Genomic DNA, 17,995 nt, shown 5'->3' with positions numbered 1-17,995 from the left:
TTGAAGACTCAATAGGTCGAAAGGACTGTAAAAATGGAGAATTGCAATAAGCCGGTGGCGGTTTTTAAATGAAAGGTGACACAACAAGCAATGTGGCAAGTTACCTTACGGACTAGGGGTATTAGAACAAGGTTGTCCTAACCATCTCGCGGGCTCCTTGTGGGGATAGCCTCTTCCGCGAGGGCGCCAATGGGGGATTAATATCAAGTCCGCTGTGGGAGGATAAACAAGGCGGAGGGGGGGTTATGTCAGAATTAGGTGGTAGTGAAATGGCTTAAACTTGCGTGCCCGGATGGGGTGAGCCGCTTACAGTCTAGGTCGGGGACGAGGATCCGCCCTTGGTTCGTAGCGTGAAAGCTGGAACTGAGTGTGTGTCAAAGTGATCGGCGAGATAAAGAGGAACTGAGCGCCATCTTGGTTGAGTGATTTGTGAGAAATAGACGAAAGACTACCGTGACATGGAAATAATTTAGAAGGCATGGAACGCATGGAAAAAGTAATAATTACGGTAGTTTTGGGAAATTCAACATCCGCAACCACATTTGTAATCCACATTCATAATTATGCTTTTGAAGAAAATTACAAGTTGTACATATGCAAAATAACATTGGTTAAAAGAGCAAACTGTTAAGAAGCAAAAAGAGAATGGAGAAAGACGTTACGACTCAGTGGACAAGCACGGACATATGTTAATGTTATGTTATGTTATGTTATATGTGGATTTATAACGCGCTCCGATAGTCAAGACTGTCCTGGCGCCGGGAAGAAACTGGATCAGAATGGAAAAAGGAGTCTGCTATTCATGAACTTGAAAGAGGTGAGTTTTAAGCAGTTTTTTAAAATTGGTCAGATTGGGAGCGTGTCTAAGAGCGTCTGGCAGGGCGTTCCACATTTGAGCTCCCTTTACCGTTAGAGATTGTCCACCCAGGCGGACTCTTCTGAATCTGGGGACGACCACCTGCTTTTTGGAGGTAGATCGCAACTGACGGGTCGGGAGGTAGAGTGTGAATCTTTTGGCTAGATAGGAAGGGCACGGTCCATTGAGGGCTTTATAGACGATGACCAAAGTTTTAAAGCGCACTCTTTGTGCCACAGGAAGCCAGTGAAGCTCCTTCAACTGTTTGCGAACGCTGAGTCTCCTAGGGATGTTAAAAATGAGTCTCACCATAGCATTCTGGACTACCTGTAACTTTCTGATCATATAGTCAGGAGCCCCTATATAAAGGGCGTTTGAGTAGTCCAGACGGGAGAGTACCAGAGCTCTGGCTACCGTTTCTTTGGCCGTTTGTGGAAGGAGGGGAAAGAATTTGCAAAGAGTGGTCAGGGTTCCAAAACACATCCCCGCCAAGCGAGAGATCTGGTCGCGGAAACATAAGTCGGCTCCGAACCAAATACCCAGGTTCTTGGCAATCCCACTCTCTCCCGTTGGGCATGTTGATTCACAGGGCCAAATAGACTCCTTAAAGTCAGTGGGGAATTGGCCGTAGAGCAGAATTTCTGTTTTATCCTCGTTGCATTTGAGGCAAGCTCTAGCTAGCCAGGCAAATACAGAGGATAGGCATTGGCGTACTCCAGAGGTGCACAAGTTCTCCTTTTTCCAGGTGAATAGAAGCTGGGTGTCGTCGGCGTAGGCCATTATCTTGGCACCCCAGCTCTCTGCCAGCCGGATCAGAGGAGTTAAATAAATATTAAATAAAAGGGGACTTAAGGTCGACCCCTGGGGTACTCCAGTTTCTACCCTTCTATTAGAGGAGTGATATGGGGGTAACCAAATCTGTTGGGTACGGTCAGATAGGAACGACCTGATCCAATCTAAAACCGTGCCCGAGATGCCAATGTCCTCCAGCCTAGATAAAAGCTGGAGGTGGGGCACCGTGTCAAACGCGGCAGAGAGGTCCAAAAGAATAAGGGCCGCTCTGCCGCCTCCGTCAAGGCATTCCCTAATGGCCTCAGCCATTTCCACCAATGCAGTTTCAGTACTGAAAGAGGTGCGGAACCCTGATTGGGCCGGATGAAGAGCTTCAGAGGATTCCACGAATCTCTCAAGTTGCCGGAATGCAGCCTTTTCGCAAACTTTGGCAAGGGCTGGTAGGAGGGATATGGGCCTGTAGTTGGAGGTGATCGATAGATCTGCGGAGGGTTTTTTTATCAGAGGGAGAAGTTTGGCTTGTTTCCACTTAGTGGGCACAGTTCCTGAAGTTAGGGATTCATTAACCAGGGCGGTGACCATGGGGGTAATTGCTTCAGCTATTCCATTCAGGACCCTTGCAGGGCAAGGATCTATAGGTGACCCTGACTTCAGAGTTTTTAATATGGCCATAACATCTATACTTTCAACCTGAATGAATTTGGTCATTTCTGCTTTAACCCTTGATATTAGGGGAAGTGAAGGTGGAAGAGGTTGGCAATTTAAGACTAGATCCGATTGCGGGGCAAGTGGCTGGTCAGGGTTATTCAGACTGTCTTGAATTTTTTGAATTTTCTCGATGAAGAAAGTGGATAGTTGTTCGCACCAGTCTGTGGAAGGCGGAATTGACGTCTTCTCTGCTACCGGGGCAGTAAAGCTTTTAACTATGGAGAAGATTTCTCGACTGTTGTTATTGGCTTTTTGAATTCTAGACGCGTAGAATTCCCCTTTAGCTGTTTTGATCGCTGCATAGTAACTTTTTTGGGCTGCACGAAGTTCCGTTTTAGCAGTGGGACAATAGTTCTTTCTCCATACTTGCTCAAGCGCCTTACACCCTGTTTTTAAAATTTTTAGTTGTTCAGTATACCAGGGGGAAGTGGGGGTGATCCTATGGTTGTTTTTACCTTTGCTTTTTGGTAGTGACTTAATGGAGGAGTCTATCCAGCATGAGAAGTTGTCTACAGCTTCATCCAAGTTAATGTGGGGCTACCTGCGTATACGGGCAATTTCAGTTAAGCAAGAGAAGTAAAATACCCACTTATAATTGTTCTAGCATGCCAGGTATTGTGGGTAAATGTCATATTCAGGGTATAAAACCGTGATTGCCTGAGAGTCATGTGCGAGACAGAGTAATAGCATTATGAAAGAGGTCCATAACTGCGGTGGATTCAAAGCCGCGTTGTCCAATCTTCATTCCTGTTGAGACCGCTTCTTATGGTGTCAAAGAGGATTATTGACTTGAGCGCCTCTCTGTTTAGTAGTAGGGTCACATTGCCCCCTCTTGGCGGCAGTTTCAAAACTTTTAGGACTGTCCATCGAATGTCATTCTCAGAATGATTTGCCTGCGTGAAATGTTCCACTAGGGGGGCATTCTGTGTCTTGCACCTTATCCTGCCGCGGTGCTGGCAGATTCTTGTTTTTATTTTCTGGCTTGTCTGTCCAACATACAGTTTGGAACACGGACATTTAACCAAATACACCACGTTGCAAGTGTTACAATTAGAGAATGCACTGCAGTTTACAGTAATGTTGTTAAACGTGAAGGATTTCCCTTCCACTGTGAATTCGCAGACATTACAACATCCGCATTTAGAATGGCCAATCGAAGGAGGGGATCAATTGTTAATGGTGGTCTTGGGGCAGGGAGTGCTGCCCGAACTAGAGGATCTTTCAGGTTTCGACTTTTTCTAAAAGCAAAGAGCGGCCTTTCTATGTTTAAGTGGCCTGCTTTTATTATTGACCAGTGCTGTAGTATAGATTTCCTTATTTTGTTGGAAATTGGTGAAAATGTGGTAACAAATGCAATTCTTTCGGTATCTCTTTTGGGTTTTGGACTTAGAAGAATCTCACGTGGGCAGTACCAAGCTCTCTTTGAAGCATTCCTGACTGTTCTCTTTGGGTAGCCTCGGTCTTTTAGTTTAATGGCTAAAGTATTTGCCTCTCTAAAGTAGTCTTCTCTTTTGGAACAGTTGCGCCTTATTCTCAAAAATTGTGAATAAGGGAGGGAATCTCTTAAAGCCCTAGGATGGTTACTAGAGTAACTTAGCTGTGTGTTTTTCGTTCGGTACTCTTTCTGTAAAGGCGAGTAAGTAATTCACCCTCAGAATGGAAGATGTTGAGGTCTAAAAATGCAATGGATTCCTTTTCTACAGTGATGGTGAAGGAGAGGCCGCACAGTTGTTATTCAGTCAGTGAAGAAAATTGTGTAGACAATCAGTGTTGTGTTTCCATATGACAAAAATGTCGTCTATGTATCTATGCCAGAGGGTACTCCCTGAGTAGAAAGGATTGGTGACAGTCAGGATAGATGATGTTTCCAAATTGTCCATAAACAGAAAGGCCAGATTTGGAGCAAACATTGCGCCCATAGAGGTGCCTTTGATTTGTTGGAAAAACTGATCTTCAAATGAAAAGAAATTCCCGTTAGACAGAGTTCAAGTAGCTGGAGAATAAATATAGTGGGGACCGCATGGGGGTGGGGGCGCTTGTCAAGTGTTTTTGAATGACAAATAGGGAATGTTCCTATACAGGTATAACTAACAGGCAACTTTATTGTTCCTGTCCTGATGATGATCCCTATTAATTGTGAGCTTGGGATCGAAACGTCGTTGACACTTTGATTAGTGCCATTCATTTCTATTCTACATTGGATTAATGTGGACACTATGCGGGGTAGCTTGCTTCACTGTATACCTAGTTCAAGCTCCCGAAGCTCAGATTAATGCCTGTGTTTTTTCGCCCTATATGTGGAATGTGTATTTGTTTTCCTTCTGTTTTCTAAAAAAATTCAGGTGCAGGATTGCGCCCCGTTGTACTGTTTTTTGTCTTTATTGTAACCATTTTACTTTTATGACTGAAATTAAAATTCTTTGTCCGGCTGGACATTGAAATACTATAGCACCCATTGTGGCCTATATTGTATCGAATTCCCTTTCATGTTTGCATTGCTAAGGACCAGTGTTCTTAAGAAATATAGGGTTACATAGTCATCATAAGACCAAGGGGCAGTCCTGGCTCATGTAAGCATGCAAAATGACTAATATGGGTATGCAAGATCTGCTTGCTCAACAAAGTGGGAGGAGAGTTACTTCTCCATACAGCAGCAAAAATAGCCGGACAGTTATACAAGAGAAGCAGGTGCATTCTACTAGCTAGGCCCTTCTGAGCATGTGCGAAGGTGGAAGATGCTAAATATAGTTCGTTTCTAGGCAGATTTCAAGAGCAGTCAACACTGTGGGAGGACAGAGCACATGGCGAGCACGTGGCAGCACATGGCAAACAAGATGGCTGCCAGAAATACAAAATGGCTTTCAGCTCATGCTAACAAATCCCTGCAATATTTAACAGTGTGAGATGTGCAGCCAGTGCTGAGGCCTTGGGGCGTCTCTTGTCAGGTGGGAGATGTGCAGCCAGTGCAGAGGAGTTGGGGTGTCTCTTATACGGTGTGAGATGTGCGGCCAGTGCAGAGGCGTTGGGGTGTCTCTTGTACGGTGTGAGATGTGCGGCCAGTGCAGAGGCGTTGGGGTGTCTCTTGTACGGTGTGAGATGTGCAGCCAGTCCAGAGGCCTTGGAGTGTCTCATGTCAGCTGTGAGATGTGAGCCAGTGCAGAGGCCTCAGAGTGTCTCTTGTGAGGTGTGCAGACAGTGCTGAGGCCTTGAGGTGTCTCTTGTCACATGTGGGATGTGCAGTCAGTGCAGAGGCCTTGAGTGTTTCTTGTCAGGTATGACACTGTGTCTGTCTCTCTTATTTGTTTATCTGCCTCCCCAGTGACCTGCCTGGTCTGTGTCTTTCTGTCTGGCTCGTGTGTCTGCCTCCCTGGTGACTTCCCTGCTCTGTGTCTGTCTGTCTGTCTGTCTTGCTTGTTTGTCAGTCTCTCAGTGACCTGTATGATCTGTGCCTGTCTGTCTATCTGCTCATTTGTCTGCTGCCTCAGTGACCTGGCTACTCTGTGTCTGTCTGTCTTGGTTGTTTGCTGCCCCTGTGACCTGCCTGTTCTGTGTCTGTCTGTCTTGCTTGTTTGTCGGTCGCCCAGTGACCTGCCTGATCTGTGCACGCCTGTCTATCTGCTCGTTTGTCTGCTACCTCAGTGACCTACCTCCTCTGTGTCTGTCTGTCTTGCTTGTTTGTCTGCCTCCACAGTGACCTGTCCTATCTGTGTCTGTCTTTCTTGCTTGTTTGTCTGCTTCCCCAGTGACCTGCCTGGTCTGTGCCTGTCTGTCTGTCTGTCTGCCTGTTCGCTTGTATGTCACTCCCCCTTTTGGCTGGATTGACTTTCACCTCCGCCCACTCTCCCCTCTCTCTAGATCATCGGAGTGGATCCAGAGGGGTCCATCGTGGCCCTGCCCCCGGAGCTGAACAAGAACGGGCTACAGAAGTTCATCGTGGAGGGCATCGGCCACGACTACATCCCGACCGTGCTGGACCGATCCGTGAGTGACTGACAGTGCCCTGGGCCAATGGCCTCCAATCAACACAGCCCGATCCGCGAGTCACTGACAGCGCCCCGGGCCAATGGCCTCCTGCCTACACAGACCTGGTCCAGGAGTGATTGACAGAGCCCAGGGCCAATGGCCCGTCAACACAAGCCCGGACCATGGGTCACTGACAGCGCCCTGGGCCAATGGCCCCCTGTGGACACAGCCCGGTCCATGAGTCATTGACAGTGCTGTGCCAATGGCCCGTCAACACAGCCCTGGTCCACGAGTGAATAACAGCGCCCGGGGCCAATGGCCTCCTGTTAACACCCCCCCGATCCGCTAGTCCCTGACAGCGCCCTGTGCCAATGGCCCCCCATCAACACAGCCCCAGTCCATGAGTCACTGACAGCGCCCTGGGCCAGTGGCCTCCTGTCAACTCCACACAGCCTCCACAGACGGTGCAGTCACAAGCAAAGATGAGAAGAAAATAATCCACCTATGCAAATTCAGGATAATATACAGAATTTTGGAGCAAAAATTAAAACACACACACTCTCCAGCTGTGGTTACCTAAGTTGGTAATTTAAACCAGTGATTTAAAATGCGCTCTTCTATTAAGTAGCAGGAAAGTTGTGGCTTCTAAATTAAAAGTGGCTCTAAACTTTTTCTAGATGATGACCCCCTCCCCTCCCCCAGGCAACCTTCCATCTTGTGGCTCACCTCCTGGTATTCCTTCCACTTGCCCCTCCTCCTCCTTGGTTCCTTCCTCTTGCCACCCTCCCCGTTGTGGTCCCGCCTCTTGCTCCCAGGGCTTGGCTGACCAAGTTTCCAAGGTCCATGTGTGACTTGTTGGTCGAGTCCAGATTTTTTCTTTGAATTCGCAGAGTCCTGATTTAAGAGTGTAAAAAACAAGAACACAAATCACAGAATTCAAAGATAAGTCCTGGACTGGACTAACAGGTCACACCTACGCCTGGTAAATCTGAAATGAAAGAAGCCCTCCCCTTGAACCTTCCCCTTTGCTGCCCTTCCCACTTCCAGGCCTGCATAGACTCTCAATAGGATTAACAAGCATTGGCAATGCCAATAGGCCTGGCTTATGAATCCTCTGACAAACCAGATCTTAAACTCCATGTGGGTTATAGACACGCTCCTCCCATCTTTGCTGCTGCCAGAGAGGAACGCCGTACATTTTGTACTTATAAAAGGCACTTTAATAGCATTCCAATGTCATGTTCGTGCCCTTGAAAGTTCAAGCTCAGGCAGCTGGATAAATGAAATGATTACAGCTGTTTGGTGGGCAATCACATTTTTGTGGAAGCACACACCATCTGCTAAACATCTTGTAACAATGAAATGTCCACAAGAGGTGATGTATTTCAGAGATGCTTTATTCCAAGTTGTATAGAGAGACCCCACCAGGAGCATCCAACATGGTGCTCGGCCCAGCCAACTGTAATCTGTCATGCAGATCACCAACATTCTGATAGATGCATCACATGAACATTCCAATAGAGGTAGAGAGGGATAGCATAGAGAATACCAAGATACCACACATCTCCTCCCTTCAGGTCTCAGTCACTTGACCTCTCCTGCTCTGGGGCTCTTGGTCACTGGTTCTCCCTTGCTCTGGGGGTTTTCGGTCACTTGACCTCTCCTGCTCTTGGGTCACCCATAAACACCCTTCCCTTCCTTGCATCTGTAGTCGGCCACTGATGTAGCAAGTGTGGCAGTGAGCTATATGCACAGAAGGACTTTGGGCTTCTTTCCTCCTGTTGGGTAATAACAGTTTCCATAATTGGGGTGCCCTGGACCCCTCACACTCTGGGCCCTGGTGGCACTGCACCTGTTGCACTATTGATAGCTAGCCCCCTGCACTATGCTTTATTTGAATGAATATCCTCCTCTGCTGTTTGTATTGTGCCCCCCCAGTCTGAGTTGATTCCTTCTCCTCCCCAGGTGGTGGATCAGTGGTACAAGGTCAGCGACAAAGACTCTTTCCTCATGGCACGGCGGATGATCCGGGAGGAGGGCATCTTGTGTGGTGAGTACCACCCGGCAGCGGCATCGAAGAGCAGTGGCACGGAGTGAAACGAAAACTGTGGGAGTCGAGGGACGTCCCTGACTGGGGTGTCTCACCCAAGGGAAGCGCGCCACTGGCAGTGTGCCAACCCATAACTGGTACTGAGGGGTCCCACCCAAGAGAAGCGTGCCAACCCATAACTGGTACTGAGGGGTCCCACCCAAGGGAAGCGTGCCACTGGCAGTGTGCCAGGCCATGACTGGTACTGAGGGGTCTCACCCTAGGGACGGGTGCCAATGGTGGCAGTGTGCCAGACCATGACTGGTACTGAGGGGTCTCACCCAAGGGAAGCGTGCCAATGGCAGTGTGCCAGACCATGACTGGTACTGAGGGGTCTCACCCTAGGGACGGGTGCCAATGGTGGCAGTGTTCCAGACCATGACTAGTACTGAGGGGTCTCACCCAAGGGAAGCGTGCCAATGGCAGTGTGCCAGACCATGACTTGTACTGAGGCGTCTCACCCAAGGGAAGCGTGCCACTGGCAGTGTGGCAGACCATGACTGGTACTGAGGGGTCTCACCCTAGGGACGGGTGCCAATGGTGGCAGTGTGCCAGACCATGACTAGTACTGAGGGGTCTCACCCAAGGGAAGCGTGCCAATGCCAGTGTGGCAGACCATGACTGGTACTGAGGGGTCTAACCCTAGGGACGGGTGCCAATGGTGGCAGTGTTCCAGACCATGACTAGTACTGAGGGGTCTCACCCAAGGGAAGCGTGCCAATGGCAGTGTGCCAGACCATGACTTGTACTGAGGGGTCTCACCCAAGGGAAGCATGCCACTGGCAGTGTGGCAGACCATGACTGGTACTGAGGGGTATCACCAAAGGGAAGCGTGCCACTGGCAGTGTGGCAGACCATGACTGGTACTGAGGGGTCTCACCCTAGGGACGGGTGCCAATGGTGGCAGTGTGCCAGACCATGACTGGTACTGAGGGGTCTCACCCAAGGGAAGCGCGCCACTGGCAGTGTGGCAGACCATGACTGGTACTGAGGGGTATCACCCAAGGGAAGCTTGCCAATGGCAGTGTGGCAGACCATGACTGGGACTGAGTCAAGTCAATTCAGAGAATTTATATAGCGCACTACATACCCAGAGGGTCTCAAGGCGCTAAGGAGGGGGGGGAGGATTACTTGTCAAATATCCACGTTTTAAGTTGTTTTCTGAAAGCTAGGTGGTTCTGGGTAAGGCGAAGGTGAGTGGGGAGTGAGTTCCATGTTTTAGCAGCCAGGTAAGAGAAGGATCTGCCTCCCATGGTGGTCTTGTTGATGCGAGGTACAGTGGCGAGGGCTTGGCTGGAGGAACGTAGTTGGCGGGAGGGGGTGTAGAAGGACAGTCTTGAGTTGAGGCATTCTGGTCCAAAGTCGTAGAGTGATTTGTGTGCGTGGGTTAGCAGTCGGAAAGTGATTCTCTTATTGACGGGTAGCCAGTGGAGGTCTTTCAGGTGACCAGAGATGTGTTCGTTGCGTGGGATGTCTAATATGATTCTGGCTGAGGCGTTTTGGATTCGTTGGAGTTTCTTTTGGAGTTTAGCGGTAGTGCCTGCGTAGAGGGTGTTTCCGTAGTCCAGTCGGCTCGTGACTAGAGCATGGGTGACTGTTTTCCTGGTTTCGGTGGGGATCCATTGAAATGTTTTTTTGAGCATGCGAAGAATGTTGAAGCAAGATGAGGATACGGCGCTGACTTGTCTGTTCATTGAAAGTGAAGAATCCAGGATAACGCCTAGGTTCCGTGCGTGGTCTGTCGGGATGGGTGCTTTTCCAAGGGCTTCCGGCCACCAAGAGTCGTCCCATGCAGAGGGGGATGTACCTAGGATGAGGACTTCTGTTTTATCTGAGTTCAGTTTCAGACGGCTGTGTTTCATCCATTCAGCAACTTCTTTCATTCCTTCGTGTAGGTTAGTTTTGGCGGTGCTGGGGTCCTTGGTGAGAGAAAGGATCAGTTGAGTGTCATCCGCGTAAGAGATGATGTTGAGGTTGTGTTGGCGGGCGATGGTCGCGAGGGGGCTCATGTATACGTTGAAGAGGGTGGGGCTGAGAGAGGATCTTTGTGGTACGCCACAGATGACTTCGGTGGCCTCGGACTTGAATGGTGGAAGGCGGACTCTCTGAGGGGTCTCACCCAAGGGAAGCGTGCCAATGGGCAGCGTGCCAACCCATAACTGGTATTGAGGGGTCCCACCCAAGGGAAGCATGCCAATGGGCAGCATGTCAACCCATAACTGGTACTGAGGGGTCCCACCCAAGGGAAGCATGCCAATGGCAGTGTGCCAGATCATGACTGGTACGGAGGGGTCTCACTCAAGGGAAGCGTGCCAATGGGCAGCGTGCCAACCTATAACTGGTACTGAGGGTCTCACCCGGTGAAGGTCACGTAGGTCTTACCTACTCAAAAGATGCCAGTGTGGAGAGCACCAGATCAGGACTGCTACTGGGGTGTCTCACCAAAGGGAAGCAGGAGAGACAGACCGTGCCTGGCGCTGAGGGGTCTCACCCAAGCAAAGGATATCAATGGAGAAGAGCAGACCATAACTGGGATTGAGGGGTCTCCCCCTAGGGAAGTGCACCAATGGGGAGATAGGCAGACTGCGCCTGGTGCTGAGAGGTCTCACTCAAGGGAAAGAAGTCAATGGTAGAGGGGGAGACCACGCCTGGCACAAGGGGGTGTCTTCCTATGGAGATGAGCTTATATGGCGAGAGGCAGACCATGACTCATACTGAAGGCTGCCAAAACAGAGAGAGGGAGGCCTTGACTGGTGCTGTAGAGTCTCACCCAGTAAGGTGTCCACTACAGACCGTGGTGTAGAGTTTCAGTGGATGAACCATTGTGCTGCTTCTCTCAAGAATGCAGTAGGGTATGTACAGAAGTGTGGAAAGTTCATACCTCCAAGATTGCTTTTCAGCTGAAGCTGGTAATTGCTACTGTGGGTCAATAACAGAATATAATATGAGAAAGAAAAATATCGTGTGGACAGAATATCATGTCATAAATATGAAAGACCAAAATATTGAGAAGGTTAGTGCAGATACCTGAGTGTAGATTCACTATTTTTAATTCCACATTTTTGCACTTTGAAGATATTTACATATCAGCAAGGTACATATATGTTATATATCATAAAACTTTGTTTACCATTAGAAAATTACCTTCACAATAACTTTGACCTCAATATTCTTGAAACAATATTTGCCCCACTATGTTTCTGGTTCTAATATTCTGTCTAAACACGTGCTATTGTAAGGTCCTAATCACACCAAATTATCTTTGGAGTAGCTGGTCTAGACTTTTGAAGCATTTGTCTGATAACTGGAGGGAGAGGGAGCAATGGGCGAGATGATTATATTTACGGCTTGAGTTCTGACCCTCCAAGTGATTAACGTTGGAGGACCATTTAACAACTACTAAATGTATCTTTGAAGTGTGACTTTTTCATGCCTAGTATCCTCAAGGCCATCCGAAATGAACCTGCTTAGGTATTGTATGCATTTGCTTTCCCAGGCAGCCCTATATCATGTCTGATGTCTCTTGTACAGTATGTATTCCATGGTTTCATCTGGTTGAGGGTGTTTAAAACGTGCCCTGATAGGTCAGACTACTCATGAATCACAGCAACAAAACCCAGAGAGATTTTTCAAGATTTAAAATACGTTAATGACATTGTCTGCGTAGACATTATCTTTATAAGACTTGACACCAAGCTTGATCCTGTTGAATGTTGGAAAGTGGGGTTACTGGGTACGAATGATTAAGAACGCGGAGAAGGACGGCCATGTCCTTTGGTGTAGACCACTGAAATGATGGCAACACCATAAACTTTACCCATTGCTTTGGGATGTACAATAACCGTAAAGATCTTTTTTCTCTTGCCAGCTTAACATTAGTGAGCCGCACATGTTAAAGAATCCACCATGCTGCAGTTGGCAGAGTTTTTGCAAAACTCCACGCACCAAACAGAGCGCAGAGTGGGCAAAACTCTGCAAATGCCATTGGTGGAGCAGAATTTACCGCTCAACCTAAGTTATGTTAAAGATCTTTGGTCAAGTTAAAAATTCTAGGTCAAGTTAAAGATCCTTATTCAAGTTAAAGATCTTAGGTCCAGCTAAAGATCCGTTGCCAAGATAATGACTCTAGGTGAAGTTAAAGATGCTTATTCAAGCTAAAGATCTTAGGTCCAGCTAAAGATCCGTTGCCAAGATAATGACTCTAGGTGAAGTTAAAGATGCTTATTCAAGCTAAAGATCTTAGGTCCAGCTAAAGATCTGTTGTCAAGGTAATGACTCTAGGTGAAGTTAAAGATGCTTGGTCAAATTTAAAATTCTAGGGCAAGTTAGAAATCATTTTCAAGTTTAAATCCTAAGTCAAGTTAAAAATCTAGGTAAAGTTAAAGATCCTCATTCAAGTTAAATATCTTAGGGCTAGTTAAAGATCCTTGATAAAGTTAAAGATTCTAGGTCAAGTTAAAGAACCATGCTTACTTATGCCCACTACCCCTCCTGGGGTATAGGCCATCAACCAGGACTCTCCAGTCCTCTCTGTCCTGTGCTTTTCTTTCAGTTTGACTCCAGATGTAACCAAACTCCTTTCAGTCAGCCTTGAGGCCTCGACGGGACGCCAGGTGTTTCTTGGCCTTCCTCTTTTCCTTTTCCCTCGAGGGTTCCAGGTGAGGACTTGTCTGGTGGTGTTAGATGCAGACTTGCGGAGGGTGTAACCTATCCAGTGTATGATTTCTTCATGAGCAGGGAGTTGGAACGTCTGCTGCAATAGGTCGTTGTTGCTGATGGTATTTGGCCAATGCATTTGGAGGATTTTCCTCCGATAGACGTTGATGAAGGTCTGGACTTTGTTGGTGAAACAGCCCAAGTGGCAGTGTAGATTAAAAAACACAACCTTGCTCTGCTTGACATCAGCGAGATCAGATGGACACAGTTCAGACAAAGAAGACTGTAGGAACGCTGCTATATTCTGGACAAAAAGAGCTGAACGCTCCACATACTCATGGAGTACCACTGGATGTTAACACCAGCTGCCAAAAGAGCTCTGACTGGATGGGAAGGAAGCTCACCGTCCCAGAATCATCACGTAAAGAAAAAGAGGATTAACATGAATGTTTTCCAGTGCTATGCACCTACAAATGACAACACAGAAGAAGGAAAAGAAAAGTTTTAAAACAGACTCCACTTCATCCTGGAGAAATGCCTTGAGAGAGACACCAGCGTACTGATGGAGGACCTCAATGCCAACATTGGAAGGACCAACACTGGGTACGATGAAGTCATGGGCAACCATGGCCTTGGTGACATTGAATGAGAATGGTGATAGGGTCACAGGTCTATGTGCCCAGAACAGTCTGGTGATAGGCGGTAGTGTATTCCCACTTCAAATGAATACACAAGGCAATGTGGGTGTCACCATACTATTTAACAGCGAATCAGATTGACTGTGTCTGCAATGCCTAGAAGTTCTAGAGCTCCCTGCTGTGAGAAGTTGGTCAGGCATATGATGTCCACTATTCTAGTGGGCACCTTGCACCAGTCTAATCGACCCTTATTGATGGTGGTTGTAAAGTTAACCTTATAGACAAGCTATCCTCGTGGTAGCATGGACCAGCAAACATCAGGCTAAGACTTCAGAGAGCGAATTCATCAAGTTGTTTTACCAATTATAATCCCTTGAGTACCAAATGAAAGGACACCACACAAGGTATATATCAAATATATATGTGTTTATTTCTAACACAACCCCTCTGCACTCTTTATGAGGTCAGAGATCGAAATACATCACAAGTTACTCAATTAGCATACGATAAGTTGCACAAATACAGTTGTAATATCCAAATCGCCAGAAACTCACCAGGAGCAGAGTCGCCATCCCAGCCAGCGGAGCCGTCCCAGGAGCACCATTGCCGCCGACCTTGCTGCAGCTCCACTGTCGAGTACCTCCCCCCCCGCCGCAGCCTCACAACAACTGCGCTGCCGCCGAGTGGGGGTGAGGGAAAGACTACACTTTCCAGCAGCCTCCGCGACCGGAAGTCGCGTCGAGGCGGAGCGCGCCAGGAGGCGCTTAAAAGCAGCCTTCAATCATCAAAGCACTGGGTAATATCCAAATCGCCAGAAACTCACCAGGAGCAGAGTCGCCATCCCAGCCAGCGGAGCCGTCCCAGGAGCACCATTGCCACCGACCTTGCTGCAGCTCCACTGTCGAGTACCTCCCCCCCCGCCGCAGCCTCACAACAACTGCGCTGCCGCCGAGTGGGGGTGAGGGAAAGACTACACTTTCCAGCAGCCTCCGCGACCGGAAGTCGCGTCGAGGCGGAGCGCGCCAGGAGGCGCTTAAAAGCAGCCTTCAACACCCGCGTCGCGGGAGCGCGCGGGGCAGCGCCGGGCTAAGCCCGGGCAAAGGGCGGGCCCTCTGTGGCCCTCCGGGGACCGAGGAGTCCGGGACGGGGCCACCCCCCTGAGATCCCGCCCAGCTGTCATCAACCAAGGTAAACGCCCAACGCCATTCTAAATCATCTGCACTCGCAAGCTATTACCTCTTTACTTAGCAATATTGCATACAATCGAAAATAACATCGTGAGGATGAGTAAAAGTCGAAATACCCCCGTGACCACAAGATCAGTTACCAGATTGAAAGATGTCACCAACAGCCCTCTTCCCACAATAACCGCCATAGACTTAATGCTACAAAAAACGATCAATGTCGTGGCGGATGCAATTCAGGACTCCGAAAGACGCCTCTCACTTACTCCAGATTTATGTTTCCCCGACCTCTCTTTACACACCACAGGTAACATAAATATTCTGGATAACACCATAAACTCTGAGGAGTCTATTTTAACGTTGTCATTTACAGGGCTTCCTAGTCCCCAAACAAGAGACAACACGCAAACAGCCTTGCTTATCTCACCTTCAGGCAACAGTAGGAACAATAGTCTTGCACCTACCGGTGAAAACAGCAGTAGCACCCATATGTCACCTATAGCTCACTTACACCCAGCAGCCCCTTCCTCGGGTGGTTTTACATCCACTACGACAAAACCGGTTACTAAAGTCAGTCGCTTGATAAAGAGCAAAACCAGGACTATTGGCACACGAGGTAAACCCAAGTCATCTATTGCAAAAAAACAAAAATCTCACCCCAAGGCCAAACACCTCAGCTCAGCTAAAGATATTTGGTCTACATTTAGACTGGCTAAACCTGCCCCAGAGAAGGCGACCTTATGTCCTTTCATAAGCAGTCAAAACCCAGACCTGTTCTTGAATAAAGAAACGCCAGTACCCATAAACACATCTATACACACCATAACCAGGGCTGATCATACAATGATAAATACAAAATCATTTCTGAGTGACCTCGAAAGTATGATTAAGTCCCTTCTGTTACCTATTAGTGAGAGAGTCCTCAACATTGAGAATGCCTTAGGGAAGTTTGAAAGGGCCCAAAATGACGCAACATCCACCTTGCTTAAAACATTGAAGGTATCACAACCAAATTCTTCCTTCATACCAGCCAGTAACTCCCTTACTTTGATTAGCAATAAAAACCCCAGGGTAAAAAAAGCCATAGCTAACCCTACCCTTGCTAGTAAGCAAAACCAGCCAAAGACTCCTCTAACCACCCCAGCGACAACTCAAGATAGTGGTACCATCATATCCCACCCAGTGGCAGCCATACCAAGTAGCTCTCAAACCTTACAAGATGCAGAGACAGAAGATTGTGAATGGGCCGCTGAAAGTTCCCCAATCAAAATAGCAACTACCCAGGTAGAACAAACGAGACCAACCAAAAACCCCAAACAGGGCACATCTTCAAAACAATTAGGTGCTACCACGACAAAATCAATGGTAGTAAAGAGTCCACCTCATGTTAACCTCCCGCCTGAATGTAGCCCGTACACCATTGTAATGATTGGGGTACCTAAATTAACGGGGGATAGGGTAGAAACACATGGGGACCTAAAAAATAAGGTGAGCCATTGGCTCACAACTCATAGACCGATCCCTAAACATATCAATGGTCATATTGCACAGGTAAGAAGAGTAGACTGGGTGGGAAACAGATTTAAATCGACCGAGGGTGACTGTATAGTGGTAACCTTCAGGGATAGTCGTGCTGCCAGCTTTATAAGCAGCTGGAAAAGCGGTGTGACAAGTAGCTTGATCCGTACCATGGCTTTAAGTTACTTTTATCCAAATAACCATGGTCATTGTCGTACTCAAGTGCAGTCAACCTACGGACAGGAGGGGCTGCTTGAGCCAATAGTTGATAATCAATCAGGGGCCTATACACTGCCTATTGGTCCATATACCCGAACAAATCACATTGACTATAGGCATGAACAGTCATGGCAGAGCAGACCTAACAACCATCCTGGCAGATATCAGGAGAGAAGCGAGCTTTTTACCCGTCCCCAGCAGCAGCTCTTCTCACATCCCCAATATTTAGACACACAATATGGGGTACCTATTTCTAACAGGTATGATGCTTTCTATAATATCGACTATTTAGATGAGATCGATTGACAAATCGTATCTCCATCCTCCTACCCTATCGCTGTTGAGCCCCCAACTAAGGTAGCTCCCCTTTACAGAGTATCAAGCATGTGCCCAGAGTGCATAAGTGTTTCCTCCCCGGAGGCCAGTGAAGCGCCCGGGGCAGCTCCTTTAGTACAACTTAAAGAAAACACATCGAACGCGAGTGGGCGCAGCCACTCAGGTTCCACCAATTTAACTCAATGCATAGTGCACAGTGGTGTAAAAAACCCTCTAACCGTTAGTAATGTATCGCAAGAACACTTAATAACGGATCATGGGGTTCAAGCAATCTCTCCTCCTGCAGATCAGGCCCTGATAGCAGGCCTGGGCCTCACCAAACAACGCTCCATACATCTTTTATCTTGGAACACAGCCGGCTTAGCCGTTAAGGTTAATGATCCTGTGTGGTTAGCCTATGTAAAAAATTATACCATTCTATGCTTCCAAGAAACCTGGTTAGCAGACGAAAATGCACACATTGAGGGCTTTCAAAGTTTTTTCTTACCAGCAACCCCATCAAATAGCGGAAGATCCAAAGGGGGCCTGGCAACTTACATAAGCCTTGCACTCAGCTGCCAGGTCACAATCAGAGCGTCGGACAACAAACATATTCAAATCTTAGTGCTCAGGAATGGTAAAAAGGCACTGACACTTATCAACTTTTATAATGCCGTGTTATCAAACAAGGAGTGTAATATTCTCAAACTACAAAACCTTTTAGAAACAAAAGCGGATAGTCTACCTCGAAACATCATTATTGCCGGAGACTTTAATGCTTATCCCTGTGGCAACCCTGGAACGACTCCTATTGGCCTTTTAGGCTGCAACAGGAGGTCTGGCTTTCATTTTGATCACTCGCCCCGAGGCACCAGTATTAATAACTTAATAGATGGAAGGAATCTAACCGGCGCAATGGCCACACTGGAGGACTCACACCAGTTCAATGTCCCCACGTACAAAGGCCACGGTAAAGGCTCCTATATAGACCACATATTCCTTTCAAGAGATCTAGTTGATTTAGCCACAGACTTTGAAATTCTAACAAGCATCTACA

General features: G+C 47.7%; 1 protein-coding gene across 1 annotated transcript in view; it reads left to right on the top strand.

The window, feature by feature from the left end:
- LOC147700465 (cystathionine beta-synthase-like) overlaps window positions 1–17,995 on the top strand; it is a 186,859-nt gene that overhangs the window by 111,144 nt on the left and 57,720 nt on the right. The window contains exons 9-10 of the mRNA XM_086935874.1: window positions 6,212–6,337; window positions 8,285–8,369. Coding sequence (XP_086792000.1) covers window positions 6,212–6,337; window positions 8,285–8,369 — 211 coding nt within the window. The remainder of the gene's footprint in view (window positions 1–6,211; window positions 6,338–8,284; window positions 8,370–17,995) is intronic.

This window comes from Lissotriton vulgaris, chromosome 8 (genome assembly GCF_964263255.1).
Source record: "Lissotriton vulgaris chromosome 8, aLisVul1.2, whole genome shotgun sequence".
Taxonomy (NCBI): Eukaryota; Metazoa; Chordata; class Amphibia; order Caudata; family Salamandridae; genus Lissotriton; species Lissotriton vulgaris.
The sequence above is the reverse complement of the archived record's forward strand: the minus strand, read 5'-3'. Positions and strand labels throughout refer to the sequence as shown.